This window comes from Zeus faber (genome assembly GCF_960531495.2).
Source record: "Zeus faber genome assembly, chromosome: 19".
NCBI lineage: Eukaryota > Metazoa > Chordata > Actinopteri > Zeiformes > Zeidae > Zeus > Zeus faber.
In genome coordinates, this window is record NC_137206.1 from 15,148,321 (window position 1) to 15,174,542 (window position 26,222).

General features: G+C 40.6%; 1 protein-coding gene across 1 annotated transcript in view; it reads left to right on the forward strand.

Moving 5' to 3' along the window:
* The first annotated feature begins 758 nt into the window (after positions 1-758).
* Positions 759-26,222, forward strand: part of pip4k2aa (phosphatidylinositol-5-phosphate 4-kinase, type II, alpha a) — a 34,994-nt gene continuing 9,530 nt past the window's right edge. Inside the window, exons 1-6 of the mRNA XM_080020665.1 lie at positions 759-1,272; positions 18,460-18,557; positions 19,024-19,120; positions 21,814-21,966; positions 22,601-22,747; positions 23,453-23,491. Coding sequence (XP_079876791.1) covers positions 1,132-1,272; positions 18,460-18,557; positions 19,024-19,120; positions 21,814-21,966; positions 22,601-22,747; positions 23,453-23,491 — 675 coding nt within the window. The 5' untranslated portion in view covers positions 759-1,131. The remainder of the gene's footprint in view (positions 1,273-18,459; positions 18,558-19,023; positions 19,121-21,813; positions 21,967-22,600; positions 22,748-23,452; positions 23,492-26,222) is intronic.

A 26,222-nucleotide genomic window follows, 5' to 3' on the forward strand; every position in this document is an offset into this window, starting at 1 on the left:
ACGAGAAAATAGCTCGGCGAGCAACACTTTCCTGGCCCTGTTTTTAGTTTATTTCATTCTTTTAATTATTGTATTACTGTACTTTGTAAATGCATTTTGCTTGCTTTGCTTTTGTTGTCGCTATCCGATGGCCTTCTTTTAATGCAAAGCACTTTTAAGACACGTGTCCTGTATGAAATGTGCTATACAACTAAAGTTTATTGTTATATTACTATTATTATTGTTGTTGTTGTTGTTGTTGTTGTTGTTGTTGTTGTTGTTGTTGTTGTATTATTTTGCCGGAATGACTCCCGACGCCCGAGTCATTAAAAAAAAAAAAAAAAAAAAAAAAAAAAAGATTCGTTCGCTACGAACGAGTCGTTCACGGTCTCACATCACAACTCCCCTCCTCCGTCGAGCTGTCAGTTGAGTCGGACAGCCCGCACGGAACATCTCTCGGTCACGGGAATACGTGTTGATTATCATTAGTATTTTAAATATAACAATTATTTTAAAACCGTTTAGAAGAAAACGGGCAATGACAGACGACGGTTTGAATTCGGACTGACCGCAAGGAGCGTTACGGTCGGAGCACCTAGCAACCTCGCTAGCTGTGACAGCTCGGCTAACAGTTAGCTTTGCATCACCGGGCGGGCGGGCGGAGGGGGGGCGGATAGATAGCTAGCCGGTGACCGGAGCTTATCCAGGGGCCGGGACCACTGGGCTAGTCGGTTAAGCTTAACGTTCGTTTAAGACAAAACAAAAAAAAAAATCGACGGTCCAAATGTTAGCCTATTTTTTATCGGCCGTTGTTCGTTTTGGGTTTTAAATGCCTTTTTCCGTTTCACCGAAGGTTCCTCGGGGATTAGTTTAGCTGGCTGGCTACCCGACCATGCTAATGGCAGCGCAGTGAGCGTTCGCATTGTACGGAAGCCGAGCGGAGTCGAGGGAGGAAGAGGGGAACTATGATGCGGGCCGAGGGAGGCGGCGAGCTGCTGAGCAAACCTCCGCGGCGCTGTTAGAGCTGAAGTAGGGGCTCGTTATATGTCGCCAGGGGCCGGTGGCCGTTCCAGCTGAAAGACCGAGACAGGAAAACCCCCCCCCGCCACCCACACGGACTGCCAGGAAGACTTTTGACAGGCGGTTCGAAAGATGGCCACGGCCAGCAGCATCGCCGCGTCCATCGCGAGCAAGACCAAGACCAAGAAGAAGCACTTCGTCGCCCAGAAAGTGAAGCTGTTCCGCGCCAGCGACCCCCTCCTCAGCGTGCTCATGTGGGGAGTCAACCACTCGGTGAGTCCGCCCGCGATCCCGCCGTTTTATTGTGCCAAACGCGAAGCCTGCTCGCCTGTCAGTGTAATTTATGTGGCTAGTGGAAAAAGGTTCGACTCTTTTTTTTTTTTTTTTTAAGATTCGCGTCCTGGCGAGTCACCCAGTTAAAGGAGTCCAATTCGATTGTCCAACTCTTCCGGTGAATGAGTGACAAGAGTCGGTTCAGCTCTGTTGGACAGCTCTGGCAAACAACACAGCGTTTAGTTCTGTAAATGATTTACCCAGGCGGAAGAATAAAATATGTGTATCCTCTCTAAAGTATTCGTATGTTATTCACAACAGTCATTTGCTTCTTTCAAGAGTACGTATTGCGCCCCTATTATTCGCAGTTCGCGAGTCGAAGATTCAAACACAAGGAGCTTGTTTGGGCACGTTGTCCTTTTCGCTCCCAACTCGAGTTGCGGGATCTCAGTGGATGCCTGTGCGTCCAAATAAAACCTTTTTTTTTTTTTTTTTTTGTTGAAACCTCCTTTGACAGGATCGGTTCGCTACGCGCGAATCGTTCGCGAGCCTCGCGTCGCTGTGGGACTGCAGCTGGCAGGCAGATCGGACTTGACAGCTGTCCAGCGGTTGCACTGCTGTCACTGCAATTGCATGGTGTTGTGGCCGTGTGATGTGCGTGCCGGGGCATCTTATCACTTGCAGCGATACAATTTGTGCATTTTCATTGGCTTACATTTTTGTTTCGTGATTTTCGATCTGTGTGTATGTGCTTGAACCAATTCTAGCTTCTTGTTGTACTTGTGAACGACGGGATCTAAGGCGGAACTGCCCAAAGCTTTTCCCCTTGGATGGCCAAAGATCAAACATAATATTTGGGTCATTGGCCACAGCAAATGTTACACTGGAGGAAAAATTCAGTGTATATATATATATATATATACACACACACACACAATTGTTTATTTATTTATTTATCTATTTTTTAAATTAGGAGCCTACATTACATTTTGTAATTTCAAACTGATTTCAGTGTGGTAACTAACTGAAGGTAGTAACCCCGTGACCCAATACACATTTTGTGATTTATTTAAATATCATGAAAGATAGATCTTCTTTTGTTTTGTCAGACATTTGAATCATCCCATACCCACACAGATGTGGGTGTGAATGAATTAATAATCAACGTGCATTGTATTATTGTCTATTAAGTCAGTAACAGTTAACTTTAGCTTTAAGGCCTTAGTTGTTGTTTAGTAAGGGTTATGCTGATCCTTGGTGGCTTGTGTGCCATCTGAATCTGAAGCTTCTTCCAAATCCAAACTGTTATATCTTAGTTGTAATGCCTTATTCGCTTCAGATATCTTAATAAGGTGTCTGTGAGTATAAAATAAAAAAAATAGGTGTATGTCTAACCAATGAGGCATGAACATTTTGCATATAATTTGAAATTACTTAAAATATTTATTGACTTTGCTTTTTTAAAATAAATTCTTTATTAGTGAATGACATAGCCATGTCAGATAAGATGGCAAACAAGCACAGCGTGCACAATCTTGCCCGTTTATACTGTAGTGGCCAATAATTCGGTATTATAGCATTGTAGTACATTTAAGAAAGAGGACATCTGGAGGAATAATTTCAAAGTGGTTTTGAGGGAGGACAGATAAGAGATGCCTGGAAGGGATTTGATTGTCTATGACATATTCTCATATTCTATCAAACCACCATGATCCTGGACCACAAGTAGAAGAATACTGCAGATAGTTTGCAGTCTCTCACAACCTATTAAAGACAGTTTGACAAATAGAACCTCTGAACAGAAGAGGATGGTTCAGGTTTGATCACTGAAACAAGGATCTCACTGTGCCAGCCCAATGGAAGCCATTCAACATATCCCCTGTGTCTAAGAAGAACAATTCAACAGTACTGCATAACTTAAGGCCTATCATTCTGAAAGCCAGTTTGATCAATGGTTTTCAGCCCATCACAGAGAAACGATTATGCATGGTTTCGTTCCATAAGGAGATGTGAAATAAAAACACAAGTTCTGGCGCGCCGATCGGTGGCACCCCATTGCTGGCAAGCAACGCTGGCATCGTAGGTACTGTCGAAGAGGGAGACAGGTGCTCAAAATGTGCCCGATCACTTCCTCTCGCGCATCCTCCCCGAGATGGTGCGCAAGCTCGCCGCCTACCTCGCCTACAGGAAGAGCCGGCCCTGGACAGACCTATTGGTTAGATTGTGTAACATAAAAAAAAAATTAAAAAACGTAATCACAGGCTTTGCAATTTGAAAATTTGCGACCTGTTATATTGCCATGTCGGTTTGAATTCTATTAATTGTTCGGCCCTACACAACAATACCACAGCCGTCCCGGCATTTTACCGGAAATGTTACTAGAGCCCCTTTCCCACATGGAATCCGTAACATTGCTGGATAAAAAATATCTGGCAAAGGCAGTAGGTAGCCATTCCCACATTGGTGTCCTATATGGAAAAGTTCCGTATTGAGTCTGTTCCCGCGTAGATAACTGTTACGGATACAGTACGTAATGCTCGTGTGTGAGGTGCCTAATAACACGTGGGACCAGGTAACAGAATCGGTTTTGTTTTTAGACCAGCGCTGCGCTCCCCGTCTCCCCACCCCTCCTCGACCGACTCAGTTCCCTCTGCTGGCAGGAATGTTGAATGTCTCCCCTTAGTGACCATGCAAAGCTGAGTGGGATCATTTGGATGTCACTCTTCAGTCTAAAAAATCTTTACAAGTTCGGGAAGGCTACATGTTCAAACTGTTGTCTTGGATTGCATAACAGACCAGGGCGTCTGCCAGAATACTTCTTCTCATAATTCTTATGCCTTGGGCTATATTGCCTGCTGCAGATAAGTTGATCTTTTTTCTTACACAACTGCAATTCATAATTTGACAAATAATGACAAACCACAACATTGATCCTTCAAGTGTTGTGTCACTATGCATTCTGATTAAGGCAGCAGTTAGCTCTGATGTTTTTAAAATATAGGGAAAATTGGCCTCCTACACCAGATAGAAGTAGATATATCTAGTTTTGAACTGGAATGCTTGCAAAACAGAACAATACAATACATATGAAGTAATGGAGAAAGGTACAACGAGGCTCTGCCACTAGGAAACCATTACACAGAGCAGATTTAACGCTCACAAATACTTTACTTTCATACATAAAAACCACCTTATGTCTGCAGTGGACTATCATTTGAAGCAGTTGCACTTCCTGGAAGCCATTCATTTAAGAGCTCAGGAGGTAGAGTGGGTCAACTAGTAATTGGAAGATTGCCGGTTCGATCCCCGGCTCCAGCGTGCTTATGTGTCCTTGAGCAAGGCACTTAACCCCCTAACTGCTCCCCAGGTGCTGCTATATGGCAGCCCATGCTCCTAGATACATTTACTCGGATGGTAAAATGCAGAGAAATGCATTTTGTTGCCTCGGCACTTGTACTCTGTGCAATGACAATTAGTTGGATCTAATCTTATCTAATTTAATTTAATTTTCACATTATTCATGCTTCAGCAGCATTAACCAATGACATAACTACAGTGGGAAACAGCCAGGTAAATGTCAAGTCAGACATGTAACAGGGATGTTGAGATATATGATCATAATTGTGGCATACCATCAAATTGGGAAGAACACTATGGAAAAATTAGCCTGGGAACCAGATGAATCTGCAGATCATGTTTCATTTTCTCTGCAGTGTACGTCTGGCCACCCTCCCATTCAAACAGATTTCCACCTGACCTTGCCAGGGTCGGGCCAATCACAACTGTTTATCTAATACAGGCGGGTTTGATACGATGACAATGCAGAGGAGAGCTGTCGAGGCATTTTTGTAAACAACCAAGATGGCTGCCGCTGATGTGGAACGGCCTGTTGAATCCCCTATCGTGAAAATATTGAATGAACTGGACGGTTTATTTTGTCTAAAAAGCTTGTATCGATAGGAAAGATGTGTTTGCAGTATTTCCCACAGGATTTCGTGAAAGTTAAATTTACCAACTCAATCGCTCAGCGCTACGTCACACATTTTGTTGCTCTGATTGGTTGTAATTCTATCCGAGACATTTTGGTCTGCACCGGTTGGTAACGCCCCTTAAAAATCGAAAATGAACGGAGAGATTCCAGACAAACGCATTTGCGAATTAAGCTCCTTTCCCACATGGAATCCGTAACATTGCTGGATTAAAAATATCCAGAAAAGGCACTAGATAGTCATTCACACAGACTCCTTTACGGGAAAGTTCTGTATGGACTCTGTTCCCACATAGATGACTGTTTTCGGATACATCATTTTCGCTCGAGAGGTGTCTAATATCACGCGAGACTAGGCAACACAATGGGTTTTTGCACCAGCACTTCGCTCCCTGTCTCCCCGCCCCAAGGACTCTTCCCTCCGCTGATTGAGAGGAGAATGAACGTCCTCCACCCGTTCTCCATGTCTGCTCACTCCCTCTCCAGCTCTGCACTGCGGTGCAGGGGGTGAAGAAGCGAAGCGCTTGTCCCCGCAAGGTCACGGTCGCTGCACCCCTAACTGTACAAGACACGTCGAGTGGTATTTTTAAGAATAAAAAGAATAAGGTTTAGGAATAACAACACCTTTTTCCGTAGAGACTGAACGTGTTTCATTCTCTCGTCTTTGCAGCCAAGCGCCATGGTTCCGATCAGACTCACCATTTTTCTGAAATGTTTGATTTATTTTTATTTTTTCCAAAAACCAATCATTTGTTTAAATATTTGTAAAAAAATAAATATTGGTAAAAACCAGCTTTTTGTTCTTTGTTTGGATTTGGCTACACCCCTTCTTTACGGAAATGTTACCGCTTCCATTCCCACACACTTCCATTCACAGCTATTCCGGCAATTTGCGGGAAATTATACTACTTCGAGAGTGGGGAAATTTACGGAACAACTTTTATGGAACACGACACTGGCTCCCATTCCCACATGACGCCGATGAGGAACATTGCCGGTAGATTTACGGCTTTCGGTGAAAGTGGCAAAGGGAACTGAGTCTGGCGATGCCAAGCATAGGAAATATAGGGAAGTCCAGTTGTTATTATTATGGTTGCCAGGTTCAAATGAAAAGCCCCAGAATCCATGGTTATTGAAATTGCATAATGTCCAAAAAAATAATTCTATACAAGCCCGCTTAACATAAATCCTGTAGTCTAGAATAACAGTTTCCTCTCAAATTTTTGGTATGTAAGAAGGTGTTCATTCATTATTTTACAGGCCAGTACAAAGGCTAGGTTGAAAAAAGTATTCCGATAAGAGTCCTTTTGGTTCTTGCGGGTTAATCGCATACGCTTGCAGGGAGGGTAAATTGATCAATTAATTCCAATTCAAGGATATTTGCTCATTGTATAAACCGCTTGAAGTTCAAACTTACACAGTGTTTCTTTAATCTTTTATGAATGTCGTTCCCTGAGGTTGAGCAATCCTTTGGGGTTGTCAAAAATAAGGCTGATTTGTTTTGCGAACATATAACTTTAGATTTAAATCTGAATAGGGTTTGGAACTGTAATCTTGGAACCATGAGGCCATGTGCCCATATGGCAAAATTGGATATTCTGAGTTTATGTTAAATAGACATAAGCAGTTAAATATTGTAAGCTAATTTAAGTCAGCCAGAATATTCCCCACATGCTCACTGTAAATATGGGCTAAAAAAATGTATTGGCTTTAATTTAATTAAAAATATTTTACTTTTTTTTTTCCAATATATATATTTTTAACACAATAGGTCTGCTATCCCTATCATGCAGACACGTCAAAAATGAGGCCACCAGCCTATTTTAAACTACCACCTCTATTTAAAACAAAGCAAAACAATATTGCTGATGTAGACCTTCAAGGATCGGCTGCTTATAATGTCTGTAAACAACTTGCTGTGAAATATTAACTTGGTTTAATTGCATTTTTAGTTGAGTACAACTTAGTTTTGAATTGGACAGTTTCATAATGTAAAGTGGGGAAAAATGGAAATGTTTATTATCTTATGATAGGGAATTCGGGGATGAAATTGCTGTCACATTAGGAATAATTGTAAACACTATGTTCTGAATTTGTGTGCTTCAGTAGTGAACTACTTTTAAATGACTGCATACTGTATGTAGGAAATGGGATACTTGAATTGCAGATTTTTTTTTTTTTGGGCAAGGCAGTTGATTCAAAATTAAGCTTCCCACATAGTTCATTATTGTCTGAGGATAGAATTTAGATTTGGATGTTACTTTGGCTTTGCCTGGGGGTGTTTTGAGTGCACTGCTGGAATAAAAACATGTCGGAATGGATCAGAATGTTTGGTTTATTTTCTGATTCAAATTGTCAGTTGCTGGACCACTTTGTCGCAGCAGCTTAGGGCACCTACCATATAATCGTGACAATCAGCCTCGAGGTACAGCTCTGGACCTGTTGTTTCCTGTCTCCCCTTGTGTCAAGCTCTCATTTTGTTCTATGCACTTCAAAAACATGTAAAAAAAGAAAAATACACACATTTATCATGTTGAGTTGATGTTCTGTCAGTGTTTATAGTCATTACGAAGTAAATTGCATGAATTATGTTTTTCAGCATATACTATTTTGCTAGATAAAAGGGACATGGCAAATGAATGAAAAGCATATATCCGCTTAGTTTAGTAAAGTAGGTAATTGAAATTAACAACAATTTGTTACTGAATGAATATACAACTGCACTGTATGTGCTCTCAGCTCTGTATTCATTTTGGCCAAAATTTCCATCACGAAAAATAAGCAATTTCCGTCTCTCTTTTTCCAATGATAACGCCACCTTTATAAGCATTTTCCATTGGGTGTGGATTTTGGTACCAACTGGTGCTTTGAGTACTAACCACCTTGTTGGGCGAATATATGATCAATTGTCAGCTTCAGTTGATAATATATATCTAATATAAATATCTATTGCTTAAAGACTACCAATCCACCAGGGTAATCTACTTTTTAAAATTATTTTGCTGAGCCTCTATTTGTGTCATAGGGTCTTATTTCTCTCAAGTGCTTTCACCCACCCTGCCTTTCTTGGTCCCTCTCTCTCTCCCTCTCTCTCTCTCTCTCTCTCTCTCTCTCTTTCTGCTGTGTCTAGGTCATTGTGTTGAGTAGAGTAGGGTTCTATAAATATCCACTTGAGTAACCTTAAGCTAATAATAGATGAATATTGGGAACCTTCATCACCTACATCAAGGTAGATACATTATATGTCACAGTATATAGGCTTTGTCATTTCAGTAGAGCCTGCTACAGAAGGAATAAGAGACTCAGTGCAACTTGCTTCGTGAGAGGTCTGCGTTGTGGTTTTTAATTTTACACAGGCACTAAATGCTTCTGTCAGAGTTTTGTGTCTTCTTCACACTCTACCCCACTACTACTGAGATGATAATAGAGGTTAGTGTCTCTGGCTGATCATTTTTCTGTTCTGTTTCAGACTTCTTAAAATCCATAACATGTGTAACCTATGGATTAAGTACCCTTCCTAGAATGAGGGCCTTATTAGCGCTGACCGTCTCCATTCTTTGCTTGTCTGTGTTGGCATCTGTGTTTTAATGTAAAATAAAAATGTACGGCCAGATGTATTTGTTGGACTATAAATAAAACCAAACGAACTACCAATGGAAAATAAAAATCTACCGGTACAAATAATAAAGCCTATTCAATATCATTGTATGTGTTTCATAATTTATAACATTTATACCTGTATTATATTGTGTGTGTGTGTGTGTGTGTGTGTGTGTGTGTGTGTGTGTGTGTGTGTGTGTGTGTGTGTGTGTGTGTGTGTGTGTGTGTGTGTGTGTGTGTGTGGATATTATTGTAATATAATTACTGAAATCAATCAATACAAAACAATACCATACATTTATTCAGTATTTAAACTACATCCCTCGGATTGGACCAGATGCTATGACCTTGTGCTGGTTCTGTAAGCCCTCCCCTCCCTCTCCTCTCACTCACTCAACATCCACTCATACACAGTGCAGCAGTACTTTATTATCCACTGAGGCGTAATGCTGCATTTCTGAGGTAAAATGGGAAGTGGGGATGTAAAAATAAAGCACTGTAAAATATGTAAAATTTGAGATGCACCGATCAAACAGCCGGTGACCCGAATCGGCCCATTTTCACCAGCCAATCGGTGTCAGATATATCTGGTTCGGTGTCAAATTTACACACTGATACTGTTCTCATGTTTTTGTAAAAATGCTCCGATACTCAAACCCGATGCCAACGTAATGTAACGTCGTTGCTTAGTTAACGCTCAAAAAAGAGAGCGAAAGAAAGAATGTCAGCCGTTTGAAGGTACTAAAAGGCAAACAAAGAACATTAGCTTTATTATTTATTTATCATCTGACAATATTCTAAATTGTGCAGACTCACTATCTATCGCTACAGTGGAGCGTCTGCTCTGCTCTGATGAAAGGTTCGACTCTTTTTTTTTTTGAGACTCTTCTCAAAGAGGCACTCAGTAAAACGTGTCGTTCCATTTAATTTTGGTTGGTTTAATGCACGGTGAGTGAAGGAGGACTTCCAGTGAACAAGCGTGAGTAGAGTCGTCAGTTATTATTATTACTTTTCTTTTTTTTGCGCAATGATTCCAATTTATTTTGGAAAAGCAAGTACCATATTGATATGATAAAAGGGTTTATTTGCACTTAAGAGTGAAACAGACTTTAGAAGTTTGAACTGGACATTTCCATGTTAGGTATATGTTGTGTCCAGTTATACTGAAAATTGGTGACAGTCCCATATTGTATTTTATTGGAACTCAGTGATGGTTTCATGTTCTGTTATTGCTCCATAGTGAATAATGCACAATAATAAACAAACTGTGTCCAAATCAACAATCTCACTGTTGTGGTAACTGAAAATTGCAGCAGTAGTCTGTACGTGCAGCTGTCCTGTCATGTGAGCGTGATAAGCTCACGTGATGTATTTGTCATTGACGTACAGCAGATAAGCCCAATGAGGCCAAATGATATGAACATTTGATTTCTCCCATCACTGATATAAACTCAAAATGATCAGACGACACTGTTAAAGATGTTTTATAATAAACAATACATTTTAATGAAAATCTGAATCGGCCAAAATTGGGATCTGCAGGTCAGGCTTTTAAGGAATCAGAGTCGGCCAAGAAATATTGCAATCGGTGCATCTCTAGTTGGTAGACATGTTCGGTAACTTTACGAGATGACACATTTCAAGGAGTACATCCTAATGAATGTCATTGGCGTCATTATGAGCCTGCTACGTATGACTAACTGATGGAGTAATTTAGCTGTAGTCACTCAAACGCCACGCCGTAAGAGGTTCCCTGTTACACTGTTGTGGTACTCAAAATATTTTCCCAAATTTCGTAGGGCTGAAGTTACCAAAAGTGTGCGTGTGTGCGTGCGTGCGTGCGTGTGCTTTTTTTAAATATAAAATGTATATATTTATATACAGTAGACATTAATGCCTGTCACACCATACTGTATACAGTGTGTGTATATATGTATATCAATTGTGTGTGTGTATGTGTGTGTGTGTGTGTGTGTGTTTGTCGGCACAGATTTGTCTCTGTCTACCTTGCACAACAGTCGTTCTTGTATGGTCTCACCTTCAACAAATGTGAAGTGACATGTAGCTGAGTAGCTACATGCAGTCAGTAGGGCAAATGATATACTGTACCGTAAGCCCGTTAGCGGTTCAGTACATCTGTACCACTATATCCTTTAATAGCAGGACATTGACATTGATGTGTGTGTGTTTGTTTGTGTTTGTGTGTGTGTGTGTGTGTGTGTGTGTGTGTGTGTGTGTGTGTGTGTGTGTGTGTGTTTGTGTTTGTGTTTTGTAGTTGTACGTTTCTGGTGCAGACGCTATGTTTTCCATTTATAACTCCACTGAAAAATGTTCTCCCTCTGATCTACCCTTCTACAAAGAGGCTCTAGTAGTGGAGCTGGTCCCCAGGTGCTGCACTGTAACTGCCCCTTGCTTGTAAATATATAGGATGGATCATAAGTATAACTTGGCACCTTCGCATAATCGGTTGGGGATTAGGGCAGGGAAGTAGAATCAGCTGCATTTGGCTGTGAAGGATAGGAAATCACTCTTACAATACATGCCTTATGACTCAGTGATGGACTACAATAAGCTGTTGTTTATAGATGTGACTCAGGTTGGCGGTCACATCGCTCTGACCAAGCCGGGCCCGTTCTTTGTTTCCTTTACACACACACTCATGCTCACACCCATTCAACATAGTATGCATGTATTTGTAGTTTTCTACATAAACACTACTCCGCATTCATCAGTGGGCCCTGTGGAAATGAGCATTAGGAGTAATGAGGCAGATGAGTGCAGAGAGAGACAAACAAATTGGGAGGTCAGTGGAAGCTGAACAATTAACAAATTTTATTTTTTAAGATACTACACTGCAGGCACCACTGTCCCAGATGCTGTTGAGCACCCTGTCAGTGCTTCTCAGAGTCTGACTGTGGTAGCCTAACAAGCATATTGCGTGCGTGCGTGCGTGCCTGCGTGCGTGCGTGCGTGCGTGCGTGCGTGCGTGCGTGCGTGCGTGCGTGCGTGCGCACGCACACGTGTGTTTTCACAGTATTTTAACTATTTCTTATACTGAAATATCTGATATGAGCAGAAATTCAATCTCTCAAAAATACTTCAAATTTGAGCGAAAGCACTGGTAATTAAGAGAAGGAGCACCATTTGGTAATCAGTAGAGAAAGGGAGAACAGTTAATTTGGGCAAGAGAGAAGTAATGAGTAGAAACCACTATAGCTAATTCTCATTATCTTAAGTGATCAGAAAGCCCAGCATAGATGGTGTTTTATATGATCCGTCATTGCGTCAGATTCTTGGTAATAGTAGCTACAGATGTTACTAGATTGTGCAGATGTTCCAACTATAGCACTGTTGCCGAAAGTATATGGACAATTGAGTTAATGTTAATTTATATCCGTAATAAGACTGCAATATATGGGGAAATAGTCATGCAATATCAGGCCAATGCTGTTGTGCTAGGTACAAAGTTTTAATTCAAGCCATTACAATTTTAAATATAGTACTGTATATAATGATATATTGAGAGTATTGAATTTTGTCATTATAAGAGTTTTTGCAAAATACCGGAAAAATATCCCACACAATGCAGTCTGACAAGTACATAACTGAAGTAATTATGTATTTCCAAACAATAAATGTGGTTCTCACTGCTGTATGAAAGATCGATTTCTAGATGTATTATTATTATATATAGATTTATAGTTTCTTTTTTATTTTGGGATATAATTATTTATCAAAGAATTATGATTAGGTAGCCCTTTACTGTGTAGATGTCTGCATTCTGTACATCTTTTAAGCGTACAAGCTCTTCTTTCAACACAATCATTGAGCTGTCACCATCTAAGAGGGAAGTATCTCTCTTTGTTTTGCAAGATAACGCTCTGCCATGAGCTGACAGAGCATGCTTACTACACAACTTCCCATCTGAGAGTCACAACTTAGGCTCGCCCTGCTCACGGCCGGAAAACCAGCCTTCGTCACTATGGTGACAAACAGGAAGTGGTGGTGTAAAACTTTGCTGCAGGGCTGATAGCTACTTGGTGATATGGGCCAACATACATATTGGAGTCTTGAGATTAAAACAGAACTCAAGAGCTCTTAAACACAAATAACATGACTCTAGTAGTTACAGTAATATAGAGGGCATAGACAAAGAATAAAGTTTACTTTGCTCTTCTGCTTTATCGTCACTGATATGGGCCAGGACTGTGTTTTAGTCATGATTGTTTTTTATTTATTTATATTTTATACACTTAATCCCCGTGGGGAAATTTGTCCTCTGCATTTGACCCATCCTAGTATCTTGCATATCTGGGAGCGCTGGGCCGCCGCGCAACAGAGGGGACCAACTCCAGATCTTTACTGATGCCTCAGTCAGGGGCATCGGCAGGGGTGTCTAACCCTGCCATGCCTGTCATTAGGGTGAGGGGAACGTGAGCACTTGGAGGAAACCCATGTGAACATGGGGAGAACATGGAAACTCCACTCCAAGGCCTCTGTCGGGTTTAAACACAGTTCAGGTTCAAATCCAGGCCCTCCTTGCTGTGAGGCAGCAGTGGTAGCCACTTAGCCACCAGGCCCCCCAAATTTCTTTTGTGACATTTACAGTATGTGTCTTGTCAGTCTATGTTTGTGTACTGAGTGCCTGTGGGTCTTTTTGTGCGTCTGTAGCTGTATGTGTGGGTGTTTGTAGAAGGATGTGGTAACATTTGGCATTGTATCATTATCTGCATCTTTGTGAAACAGAGCATTGTTGGTGAGGCGACGTCTCCCTGTAGAGTACACAGAAGTACCCAGAATGCAGTTCTGCCCAGTATGGCTGTGACTTGATGCCTGTCACACCAGGTCACTAAGAAATAGACAGATATTGCAACAGGCTAATTGCAACTCCTGCGTACTCCTACTGTAGAGCTGTCAAATCTGTGTTAGAGATGCACTGATGAACACTAGTGCTTGAGATGATCGCAGATGGCTCCTGAAGCAGTCCCACCCGTGTTCTCACGACCCGGTGGAAAATGCCCTGCGGTCCACATGGTCCACAATCCGGTGGTGTCGTGTGTGATAGTCGGGTTTATTTCCCACTTTCATCGCCACATCTGTGGAATTACTGGACATTATGGGCAAGGGCGTGCTCTGCCTCGTGCACACAGTAAAACGCTGGCGGAGAGGGGAGCGACTTGGCACATCGTTACGGGAATATTTCTCTCTAATGTGTTCGGCTAGCATGTGAACCGCGGATCAATTGCAAAATTTAACCATCATAGTGAAATACAGTTGAACTGCCGCTGTTACCTTTGTAAGTAATAATTCCATAAATCTCAATGCAGAGTTGCAGTGAAAGGAAGATAGACAAGACACGCGTGCTGTGTTTTACTCTGAAGCGCAATAATTGGTTCATGGTACGTCGCGCTATGTTGCTGCAACTTTACGACATGTCGGGAATGATCGGCTGCATGTTGCCGCCAGAGATAAAAATTGGTGCTGGTCGCACTTGACCTGGAAGATTTCAATGTCCCGGACAAATGGAGAAATTCTATCCGGAAATATTTTCTGTGTTTATTGAGCTTAAAAATAATTGATAAGCAGGCTATATAGAGAATTACATCATAAAGGCATGTAGATGCCTTTAAGTCCTGTCAGTTAGTTAAATAAATATTACAAATATTACTACTTGAAATCAAATAATTACCGTTGCGGCTGCTTTGATTAACATTTCACTCAAATACAATTTTGATAAAATCAAAACAAAATAAATATGGTAAGTAGGTCTAAATAAATAATAAAGTCTGTGGTGTTCTTTGGTATTGAGACATGCAGACTTCTCTAAAGAATCGACTGTAACCTGCTTAATCCTGAAACGATTTTCATGAAATTAGGTTGTTATAAACTTAAGAAATTCAACATGATACTGGTTTATTGGAATCAAATTCAGTTGCTGGGTGCAGATCTAATCATATTTTTTCGTTCACTACCATATTTAAAGGAAGACGGTATCATGTGTGTCTCATGTTGCACTTTAATTTAACACTTGAGTATAATATTTTACATATTTTAAGATTTTATTTTAACATTGGGCATCTTAAAAGTTGTTTTCATTTAACACCATGGGCTAAAGTACCTTACTTTCAGCGTTTCACAGAATAAATTGAAAGTTGTTTTTTTTTGTTTTTTTTTTGTTTTTGCTGATCCGAAAAATGATCCGATCCGTGATTCCAAACCGTGATACGATCCAAACCGTGAGTTCTGTGATCCTTTGCACCCCTACTAATGTGTGTTCACTGTGCAACAAACTGGATGAAAGTAAATTAAACTTTATTGCTCATCAAATGTTAATTGATTCGCTAACATTAGTCAAAACATCTATAATCAATTATTTATTTATTTTAAAAATACACAATTTAATGGCAATTTCAGCATTAGAATAGTGTTCATTTTTTTGTTATTCTATTCTATTAAAATTTTGTTCCTGCAGCCCTACAACACAGCTGAATAAATGCTGTGCAGTCAGACTGTTAACCCGACTCTAACTGTCAGTTCCTATTTGCGCATCGCGCTTTACAGGTTAATTATTTGCAGAGGTTGAATTCTCAAGGAGGCAGACCATTAAATTAGTAAATAAAACAGCGGTTCAGGGTCGAGCACAAGCTATTGAATGGAATTTGGATCGGCGAGTTAATCGGCAATCTGCGTTAAGAGGAATTTAGAAAACATCTGTATCGGCTATCAGCAACATTGTTATTATAAACATCGATATGGGTATCGGCTTGGGGTTTCACCGACTAGTCGACTATTATAACCACTAACCGGCGCCGTTGCCAGCAGTCGACTAGTTGTGGACGACAGATTTTTTGTCAATGTCACCAAATTTACAATAATTATTGTATTAGTAAAAAAAAAAGTTTTTTAATTAATATACATATACAGTATATCTCAATTCTGCTATGTTCTCTTAATTCTCAAATTCTCTTAATTTAATTTTCAATTGCCATGCCAATAATTTTGGGGTCCGGGTGTAGCCAGCGGGCCGAGACGTCCTCTTCCTTGTGCCCGGCATTGTTTACAGACCGATTAGCAACTTGAAACGCAAGAATGGAGTTGGAGTTGAGAGACAACGTTTAGGACCAGATTCTTTCGCAAGTAGTAGGTAGTAAATAAAAAAAATTTAAAAAATCGCCGTCAGACCGATAGTCGATGGGTTCCGAGATTGCCTAGAACTCCTCTCTCTGCGTCTTTCTTACATAATGGGCACGACTAGTCGACTAAAATAATACTATTATGAAAAACCTGGCAACTAGTAACAATCAATAATCAGCAGTATCGACCCAGAATTTCACAATCTATGCATCCCTAAAATGTACCAAAAGTTAACACACATTCCTAATATCGCAATAGGATCTGTATTTAGAGATGTCACAATTATTGTAGAAATATCACCTGATTGCAATTATCTGAGGTGATTGCATAGATTACATAATCATGTTTTTTCCAAATGTCAAGAGAAATGTGGAGTCAATGTGGGAAATAAATACAATGTGAATTTGGGGTGGTTTCATCAGTTGAGATAAGCTTTTTGTGTATTATGCCACTATCCTAGGCTTGTACAATCATAAATTAATTTTAAAAAGTTGATCAAATCGTTAATCACATTTATTTGTCTGACAATAAATTGTCAACAAAAATGTCATGATCGCAACAGCCCTGTCTACAGTCTATTAACACAAAATGGTATTCTATCAAAGATGAACTTGACTGGCTATTCAGTATTGGTTGTCGCAATCCGATAAAATGACCACCTTTTGCACAGCTATTCTATTGTATAATATAAATTGATTGGATGTGGAAGCCGCTGGGTACTCTTCCAAGGTCGTCCAGTCAATTATTGTTTTTCGCTATCATTGGAGATGTACATTAAGAAAGAAAATGTATATGTATGCACTGGCACTGATTTTGAACTAAAGTCACACATGCTTTTAGCGAGGCTGTTTCAGTAGGGCTGAAAGCATTAATCGATCAGTCCGTTGACAAAATTGTGTTGTGGTTTTTAAATAGTCAGTTACTGTAAGTGATGTCTTGTGTAAGAACATTTTCTATTAAAACCTATTTACAACTTAATCTTAATGTGAATGCCTGTCTTTTTCCCCATATTATACAGCACAATCTTAAACGCTTGTGTTTAAGATTCAAGGGTACACATGTGAAGCAGTTTCAAGATGGCTGTTTATGTTCAGTTCACCATCCTTTTGTATTTTATTACCTCATTTTACTGTAGGTCTATCATCAATATTAACTGTGTAGAATAATTATTGTAATAATAATTATTGTAAAAAATATTTGACAGGTTCATCAATTATGAAAATAAAGGTCTGCTGCAGCCAGTAGTCTTAAAAAGCACTCTTAATTACCTCTGCAGCGTGCCAGATGCTTTCATCAGTCAGTCAGTCGTGCTGAGGCCATATTCCACACCATCTGGTGCAAGGCTCCTGCAGCACTACAGACCCTCACTCAATCCCCAATGGCTAAACTATTGGCACCGTCTTCTAAAGCAGCTGCTAGAACAGTGATATGATACCGCCACTTGTCTCTCTGCAGACAGTGTAAGCTGTGAGGAATATAAAGCTAAAAGATTTGGCCCCAGACTGCAACCGTATTATTGTTATTTTGTTTAATTGCAATTAAAATTAAGGAATGAGTGTTGTGGCACATATTGAGCAGTTATTAATTACCAGCGTGTCTGCTATCCTGTAGAGATTTGGTAAAATGACAAGCTATTAATATACTTTAGCGACCTGCCAGTGACACATGATCACAAGCCTTTGGATCGTATGTGTCAAGCTGCATGTGAGTCACCGTTAAAAAAAACAAAAAACAAATCTTAGTATTTCAGCAAGGCTGTCAACATTTGGAAGCCCCGGCAACATAATACAGCCTGTGCCCAAATGCTGCATTCAATGTCGGCACCAACAGGTCATTGGTCATTGCATTCAAAAGAGAGCTATCATAGTCTGTATTTTTTTTTTGAAAAAGCATTTTTTAAATTTGCAGACTTTGTAGTGGATTAAATATGCTTGCACGTCTACATCATGTCCTTCAAGAAAATGATTCTACGTTAAAAAGTTTTATAGGGCTGGCCCCCGAAAGCCGACAAGTCGAATCATCAGTCGGAAACCTGTTAAGTTCCATTTACTGCCTCCTTTTTTTAAGTAGGGTGTAACAAACAACATTGTCCTTGTACTCGCCTGTGAAAACTTTATTGGGAGAGTTTTGCCAAGTGAAGGATGTTATGTCATTTTGTGAAAACAATTCCAAAATCTGTGTTGATGTTGTTCAGCTGCTGCAGTGACACGTTTAAGCAAATATTCTCGAGTCTTAATGTTTTCAGTGACTGTTGCATGATCGTTCCATTGTAAGATTGTTCCATAATGAATACATGGATGAGTAGATAGATGAGCTCTGCATACTGTTCACTGTCGTACTGTGAACGTCATGCGTGCGGTCTTTGTCTTTCACCCTTCCGATCACGTTTTGGATTCCCTTGCTTTGTGTGTTCTTGTTCAAATCCCTAATCGCCCCTCCCCTCTCATGTGCTTCCCTCTGTCCAGATAAACGAGCTAAGCCATGTTCAGATTCCCATCATGCTGATGCCAGATGACTTCAAGGCCTATTCCAAAATTAAAGTTGACAACCACCTCTTCAACAAGTAGGTTGCATTATTTCCTCTGAAAGTCAGGGTCGTAGTTAGAAAATAATAATTATGTTGCCAAAATACATTATATCTAAACATATTTTATACATACATTCATATACATGTAATATGTTCATACATAACCTAGAATTTATGTGAATTATAATCTTATCGTGTAAGGCTGAACCAGTGATATGCTCATGTACATAATTGTTTCATAATTTTTTTCTCTATATAACTCGTGTCTGCAAGAGTGTGTTGTGGCGTGCATCGTGTTTTTTCATCTTTTGTTTACACCTGTTGGTGTGGCGATCATTTTCCGAATCTGGGTACATTGTTTGCACGTCAGTCATATTTTATAATCCTAACGGATCTTTTTTTTCCCCCCGATTCGTGGAAAGAAATGCTTTGATTTTAACAATATAGTTTGTTAGTTTGGTCTCCAAACTGTTTCAATGAATGGTTCTGTTACCGATTGCAGAGAGAACATGCCGAGCCATTTTAAGTTCAAGGAGTATTGCCCTCTGGTGTTCCGCAATCTCCGAGAACGGTTTGGCATCGATGATCAGGACTTCCAGGTATGAACACACACACACACACACACACACACACACACACACACACACACACACACACACACACACACACACACACACAGAAATTGGGTTAGATGGTTAAGAAGGGTATGTCATACCCCTTTCCCACTGCGCCAAAAACCCGGTAACACCCGCTAACATCGGGCATTTGTCATTAGTGGGTAAGGTAACACCTGCGTTTCAGTCCCGGGTCAAATGACCCTGCAATAGACACAGTTGTAATCGGCTCCAGTTCTGATCGGCTCTGAAGTGAACAGGACACCCGGGTCAACCCGCTAATTTTGGCCCCTTTACCTGGGCGATGCAACGCGCGTTGAAGTTCCGGACGTTGGCATATAAATAGACAGGAATATCCGTGCTTCATTCGATCATTTCATATCAGATTAAGAATCCAAAATCCAAATCGGAAGTTATTAACGTTTTCCACGCATGTGGAGTGGGACCATGAAAGGTTTTGAGTGTGGGGACCGCACCGTGGGGAGCACAGCAGAGAACCCCCCGCGTTCTCTTTGTAGGAAGGAAGGGAACCGAGTTTTACCCGGGTTAAAAAAAAAAAAAACAAACTGGTAAACCTGCAAATTTTGGTGTAAAAACGTTATCAGAGTCTTGTCAGAGAGTCCTGTCCCTTCCCTCAGCTGGACCTTAAGATATGGCTAATAATTTAATAACACTCAAAATTGGACCTTCAAAATATTGTCCAAAATATATTCAATAACAATTGACTGTCAGAAGGGATCAAGGTTTAACCGTCTTGTATTCCAGGCACATTAAAGAAATGCCGCTAACTTTAGGTTGGAAAATTTGACTGAGGGTGGACTGTAGGCTGTTGCTCCAGAATCCATTCTCATTCCCCCCTTTTTTGTATGCAGCCCATTCCTTTCTTTTTCCTCTCCCAGTAAATCCTTACTCCCAGGGCAGCCAGTGAGTTGGCAGCCTGTGGAGGTCAGTGTGTCCCAGCTCAGTGCAGCTGTCCCTCTCTCATGTTTACATTAGGCTGCGGCTGGCTAAAATCAGTGGGCAGTGGGGGTGTTAAGACACTTGGCTCCCATCAAAAGACATTCTGGATGTCAAACTGCTATTTTGTTTCATGAAGCGGTCCTCACATTTTGGAGAGAGCAGTCCTTCATGTTAAGACATGTGTATCCTTGGTTTAACACTGTTGGCTTGTTGGCATTATTTTTCATGAAGATGTCTGTATTTTCTGTCATGGTACCTTGAGGTGCCTGCCTCATTGGATGGCAATCGGCAAAATGGACAGCTTTTGTTAGGTCTCTGTTTTTTTCTCTTTTGGGGAAGTGGGTACATAGAAATCTGGTGAATGTATATCGTCATGTTTTTTCCCCCCAAATTATGCAAAGTGTGGTTAGGTCACAGTCTGACTACCGGGGTCTCCTAGTTGACAACTATGTTGAATATGCATTGGAACTGCCAGATGCCGAGGTCTAATATAGCTCACATTCTTTGCAACTAAACTGTACTTTCTCTATCCACAATTCTTGTTGTCATTTCTTCCTGTCACACTTGTAAGTTTCACAATAGTAATGAACAAAACAAAAGGGCTGCAGACGACAGACAAAAGAAAAAAGATTTCCATCTATAAAAGTGTCGGGTACGAGTAACAAACTTCTAATCAAAAGATTAACCTTTTAGTAGTCTCCACTTGTTAGACAGAGGAGCTTGATGTAACAGGGGCAGGGTTGAACTGATTGTAGAGGACTCGACTATTTGGGGAATGGGGATGTGAGCTGGGGGTTTGTGCCAGGCACGTTGGATCATGTTGCTTTTGTACTCAAATGTGTGTGTGTGTGTGTGTGTGTGTGTGTGTGTGTGTGTGTGTGTGTGTGTGTGTGTGTGTGTGTGTGCGTGTGCGTGTGTGCGCGCGCATGGCAGCCTAAGGTCAGACCCCATCTGGTGAGTCAAAGATTGAGAGGCTGGTGGGGAGAAAACAAAATACTAGAAGCAAATTCTGCTGTCAAAATGATGTTTCAAACATTTGAGTCCTCACCCATAATTTGGCAAAGGCCACTTTAGTTGTGCTGTGAAGAAAAAAAAAAACTTTCCTTTAGAGCCTGAGAACCAATACTTATCTTACTCTTAACTGTTATCCTGTCACTAATATTTTTAAGGAAAAGGGTACGCTTGTTTTTTTTGTTTTTTTTTTACCTGACTCATCAAGTCATCCTTTCTTGCATGTTTACTACATCATTTATATATTATATAATATATATTTATTTAATAATTTAAATATTTGCAAATAAATATTTTATCCCCGTGCCTGATTATAATCCTCCACGGAGCAGGATTTTTTTATTTTTTTATTTTTTTATTTTTCCTCCGCTCGATAACACACATTTTCTGTCCTCATCCTAAACTGAGCTGTACACTCCAGTTGAGATTTTCTATAGAGCCGATTTTTTTTGTGTGGATACTAAAAATGATGTTGGATGAGACTTTCATTTGTTGAAGAGAAATTGTAGAAAATGGAGTCGTTGAAATGCGGAAGAAAATGTAATTTGTATCTGAAAGCAAGTGCAAACACACATTAGGATAATGTGTATAAAACACCTGTTCTATGGTATGTTATCTTATGAAGCCATAAAGAACCGGTAAATCATGCAGTGTGCGTTTATTACCTCTTATTTTTATTTTTATTTATTTTTTGGCTTTCCTTGCAGAACTCTCTGACGCGCAGCGCTCCGCTGAACAGCGAGGCCCAGGGACGAAGCGGGGCCCGCTTCCACACGTCATACGACAAGCGCTACGTCATCAAGACCATCAGCAGTGAAGATGTTGCGGAGATGCATAATATCCTTAAGAAATACCACCAGGTACTGATATGAAACATTGCAGAATTGAGCCTGGGGGTGGGGGGGGAAGTGAATTCAAGCCACAGGCCACACTGTAGGAACGCACAAATTCTCACACTTAATAATCCTTGATGAAGGAATGATCTCATTTCAGTTCAAATGCGGGCTGGGGATTGTATGTTGTGATAATGATTTGGAAATAATTAGATTAAAATGTGTAACACAGAGGTGTGAATATGTTAGGGTCACCGACAGAAAGTTTCAAAGGACTGACCAAGAATCGGAAGCTTACAGTTAGGAGTCTGAAGTTGACGAAGCAAGAGGATTCATTTAGTTTGGGTTCCAGCACCTGTAGCCCCCCCATTGTTAGGAAAAACACACCTACGCGCGCGTGCGCACACACACACGCACACACACACACACACACACACACACACACACATGTTTGAGTATAAAAGCAACATGAAGCAACAGTTTTTTTTATATTTAGAATATTTTAATTCACTCACTCAGTTCAGCACCAGCACTTTGACGTTAACTATACTTGATGAGTCAGGAATCAGCATATGCTCCTGTTTCCTATCTCTGCAACTTGCACGCGGCGAGGTTTCATTTCAGATGGTTGTAACGGCTCTTCTCCACTGTGTTTCTGCAGTTCATTGTGGAATGCCATGGCAACACGCTGCTGCCTCAGTTTCTGGGGATGTACCGCCTCACGGTGGACGGAGACGAGACATACATGATCGTCACACGCAACGTCTTCTCCCATCGCCTCTCGGTCTACAAAAAATACGACCTCAAGGTTGGTCAGTGGGGGAAGCGAGGGAAAAAAACGTGGTGATAAGAAATGTGATGAGTAGAGGGGGAGGAGGTCATCTGGAGGGGACGCGTGAGGAAATTCAGCTCCCTCTATTGAAGCTCTAGTAGCTTCATTTATATAGGAGGGAAGGAGAGCGTTTTCATGCTACAACTGATTGTCTTTTGATTAATGACGGTTTTAAGAAAGTTGTATGTGAATTAGCCCAAAATTTGGAGTAGAGTTTGAATCACCGCGATGCACAGCCTCCTGCTGATTGACTTGGAGGTTTTATCCCACTGAGAAGACCGTGCATTAAAATGAAGATGATGACTCATTATTTCTCTGTTATGCCAATCTGAATGGATTCCACTCTGTTATAGCATGGGCTCTGCCTTGTGGGTATCTCCAAAGAAAGGGCTGGAAATTTCCAGTACACTTTCAAGGATAAGGATTTGTCTGCTCTACCGACAACATTCAATTCAATAAAATCAAAATCCCTTTGAGGTTGGCACATTAAAAGTGTGTGTGTTTGTGTTCAACCCACTGTTGCAGAAAAGTGGGCAGACTGGGGTGTTTTGACCTTGTCTAGCATTTAAGACAATTGCAGTGTATTCTAAACCGTCCCCAAAAAAAAATGAATGACCCGCAGCCCCTTCCCTTCCCAGTGCCATTTTAACAGCAAGCTTTTCATCTCTCTCCTTGTTCTAGGGTTCCACTGTGGCAAGGGAGGCTAGCGATAAGGAGAAGGTACAGTCACCTGAACAGAAACGGTTTTCACACACCTTGACAATTGATGGCATGGTCCATTTTTAACCTTAGTCCCAACGTTAAGCACATGTACACCTGTGTCACAATTGTTGGTAACCTCTGTGCTTATAGCTGTTCACGCAAAAGGTTCATAAAGGCATGCTGAGGATTGATATACCTGAGGAAAAGTTGGCTGTTGGTTAGCTGCTTCACACTCCACTTATAAAACAGTGTCAAATTAATTGTTATTCTCAGACAATTATACATTTATCATTAGCAGGTTTTCTTTAAAGGGTCATTTAATTGAAGAATATATTTTTTAATTATTATTATTATTTTTTTTTTTTGCATCGAGAAATCAACACATCACATCCACTTTAATATTCACTGTGAAGATGTATTTACTTGAGTAGTTCTGTCTTTATCACACTTCGTCATTGTTATCCGAGAAGACCATGCACCTAAATATCCATGCACCTAAATATTTGCTAAAAGGAAATCCTCTCAGTTGTCGTCTTGCCTTAATAAATATAAAATGGTAGTATTAAATGAAAATACAGGAGCACTCTTCACATCTATCTATTTTAAAGGATTTAACTAAATATTACCAAATTATGTAAGCCACCTATCTGACCAACTAAATTCTCTAAAAATCGGTGTACTGGCAATATTATTTCTGTGCAAAACCCCCTACATATGACACATGTGATAATCTACTAGCAATCAATTATTGATTCCAGATGAACAAGTATTCATTCTTTGACTATCAAACACAATAAAAAAAAAACAAGATTAGCAACAGACGGGATTTGACCTCCTTTTGTGGTGAGGCAACCAAGACAGCTTCTGACCACGCCATGCTGTCATCACCCAAATGGCGCCACTAACATAGGGTTGTTTTTTGTTCTTTTTGTTTTGTTTGTTTTCGCCTTTGGGTGGTGATGACAGTTATTGTTGAAATCCATTTTCTTCATGTAGAATCCACCTCATCACTCCGCCTTGCAACCCGCACGCTCTTTGTGTCTTTAGTTTGCCCCCCCCCGCCTCCTCGCTCCTGCAGTGCGAGTCCCCCATTCGCTGCCTCTGTGTGAGACACTGGGGGATACAGTATATGTGTCTTTACAGTATGTGTGTGTTTGTCTTTTTGTTTGTTTGTTTTTATACCAAACATTGCCTCTTACTTTGGAGTAGTCCTGTGTATGGTGTACTGTCCATGCCATAGCACAGGTGAAACTTTGGCCAAAATGCTTGGGGTGTGTGTATGCGTGAGCCAGCAACTTTGCGTGGTTAATATTGCTGTCAATTTTATCCAGTGTCGTCATATCTGTGTTGTATCTTATTTTGAATCCTCGGCTCCTGGGTGTGCGTGGCTAGCGCCAACTGTCTGGAAAGAATGTCGAAGGAGATATACCTTACATTTTAGCAGCATAACCTCTGATTGCAAATGTCATGCTACAAATATGACACCAATCCAAGGCAGCGAGATTTGTTTCTAAGTCAAAGGCTCTCACCGACTCTTGGGCCCTCAGATTGCCATGTTTTTCTTTTCGATGCAGGGCTTGGGTGCGGTCAGTAATGGGAGGATGAGATGCTGTACCTGTACCTAACACTGACTATGTAATGCTGTCTATTTTAACTGTCAACTCAGCATAGTGAAAAATGGCTGAGTCACTTGTCCAAGGTGTGTGTGTGTGTGTGTGTGTGTGTGTGTGTGTGTGTGTGTGTGTGTGTGTGTGTGTGTGTGTGTGTGTGTGTGTGTGTGTGTGTGTGTGTGTGTGTGTGTGTGTGTGTGTGTGTGTGTGTTGTTTGGCCCTGAGCAGTCAGATTTTTCCACTGGGCCTGATGAGGGCTTAATCTTGGGGCACCAAGCAGTGGGGCATGAAAGACCTCAGGGATTCCCTAACCTAAATATAGTCAAAATGGAGGCAGAAACTCAACACTAACACAGTTAAAATAGATCCTCGAGTGGAAAAGCGGCTGAGGATTAAACGCAGGCATGAGCCAGGTGTGACCTTAGTCTGTCCCAGAGTCAGCCATGCGCAAAACACTATTTGCAGACTAACAACGGAGATTAACAAGGAGTAGGTTGAACTTTTGGCGAACTAACATGTGAATGTTTTGAGTCCACCCACAGCTAAGAGGTTGCTTACTACACTGATTTAGACCGACTGACCGCTGATACCTAACCATTATTGTTTGTTGTTGGTTGACGTTGACACGCAGAATTTTAAACATAGATATTTGTGCTTTCTTAAATTGAACTAAAGACTTTTGTTTAATGAATTTTTTTAAATTAATGAATACACACTTGAATACAACACATGCAAGCAACTTCCAAAGGATGGGAAGTAACAATCCAGCTGCCTCAGTTGCAGCAACTGCCACACACATATACAGATATGACTAAATAACATGCTGCTTTTTTTATACTCTAAGGTGTTCATGGTTGCGAATTGTAATGCACCAAAATGAAAAATTCTCAGTCGAAACCGAAATTTTGCATATTGTATTATTTATTTGCACCTTTATCTTGCACTGATTATCCGCAGAGATTAAATAAGATTTGCTTTTGATTTGAGCTTTTCAATTGAATTAACTGCAGGGTGGCAAAAACGGCTGCATCATGTTGAGCTTATACACCGCAATCTGTGTGATTAGCACTGGCATCCATTAAAGCATTTAAAAGTTTATTGATTTTGCTTGCGTTGGCAGCTGATAATTGCCTAAATGA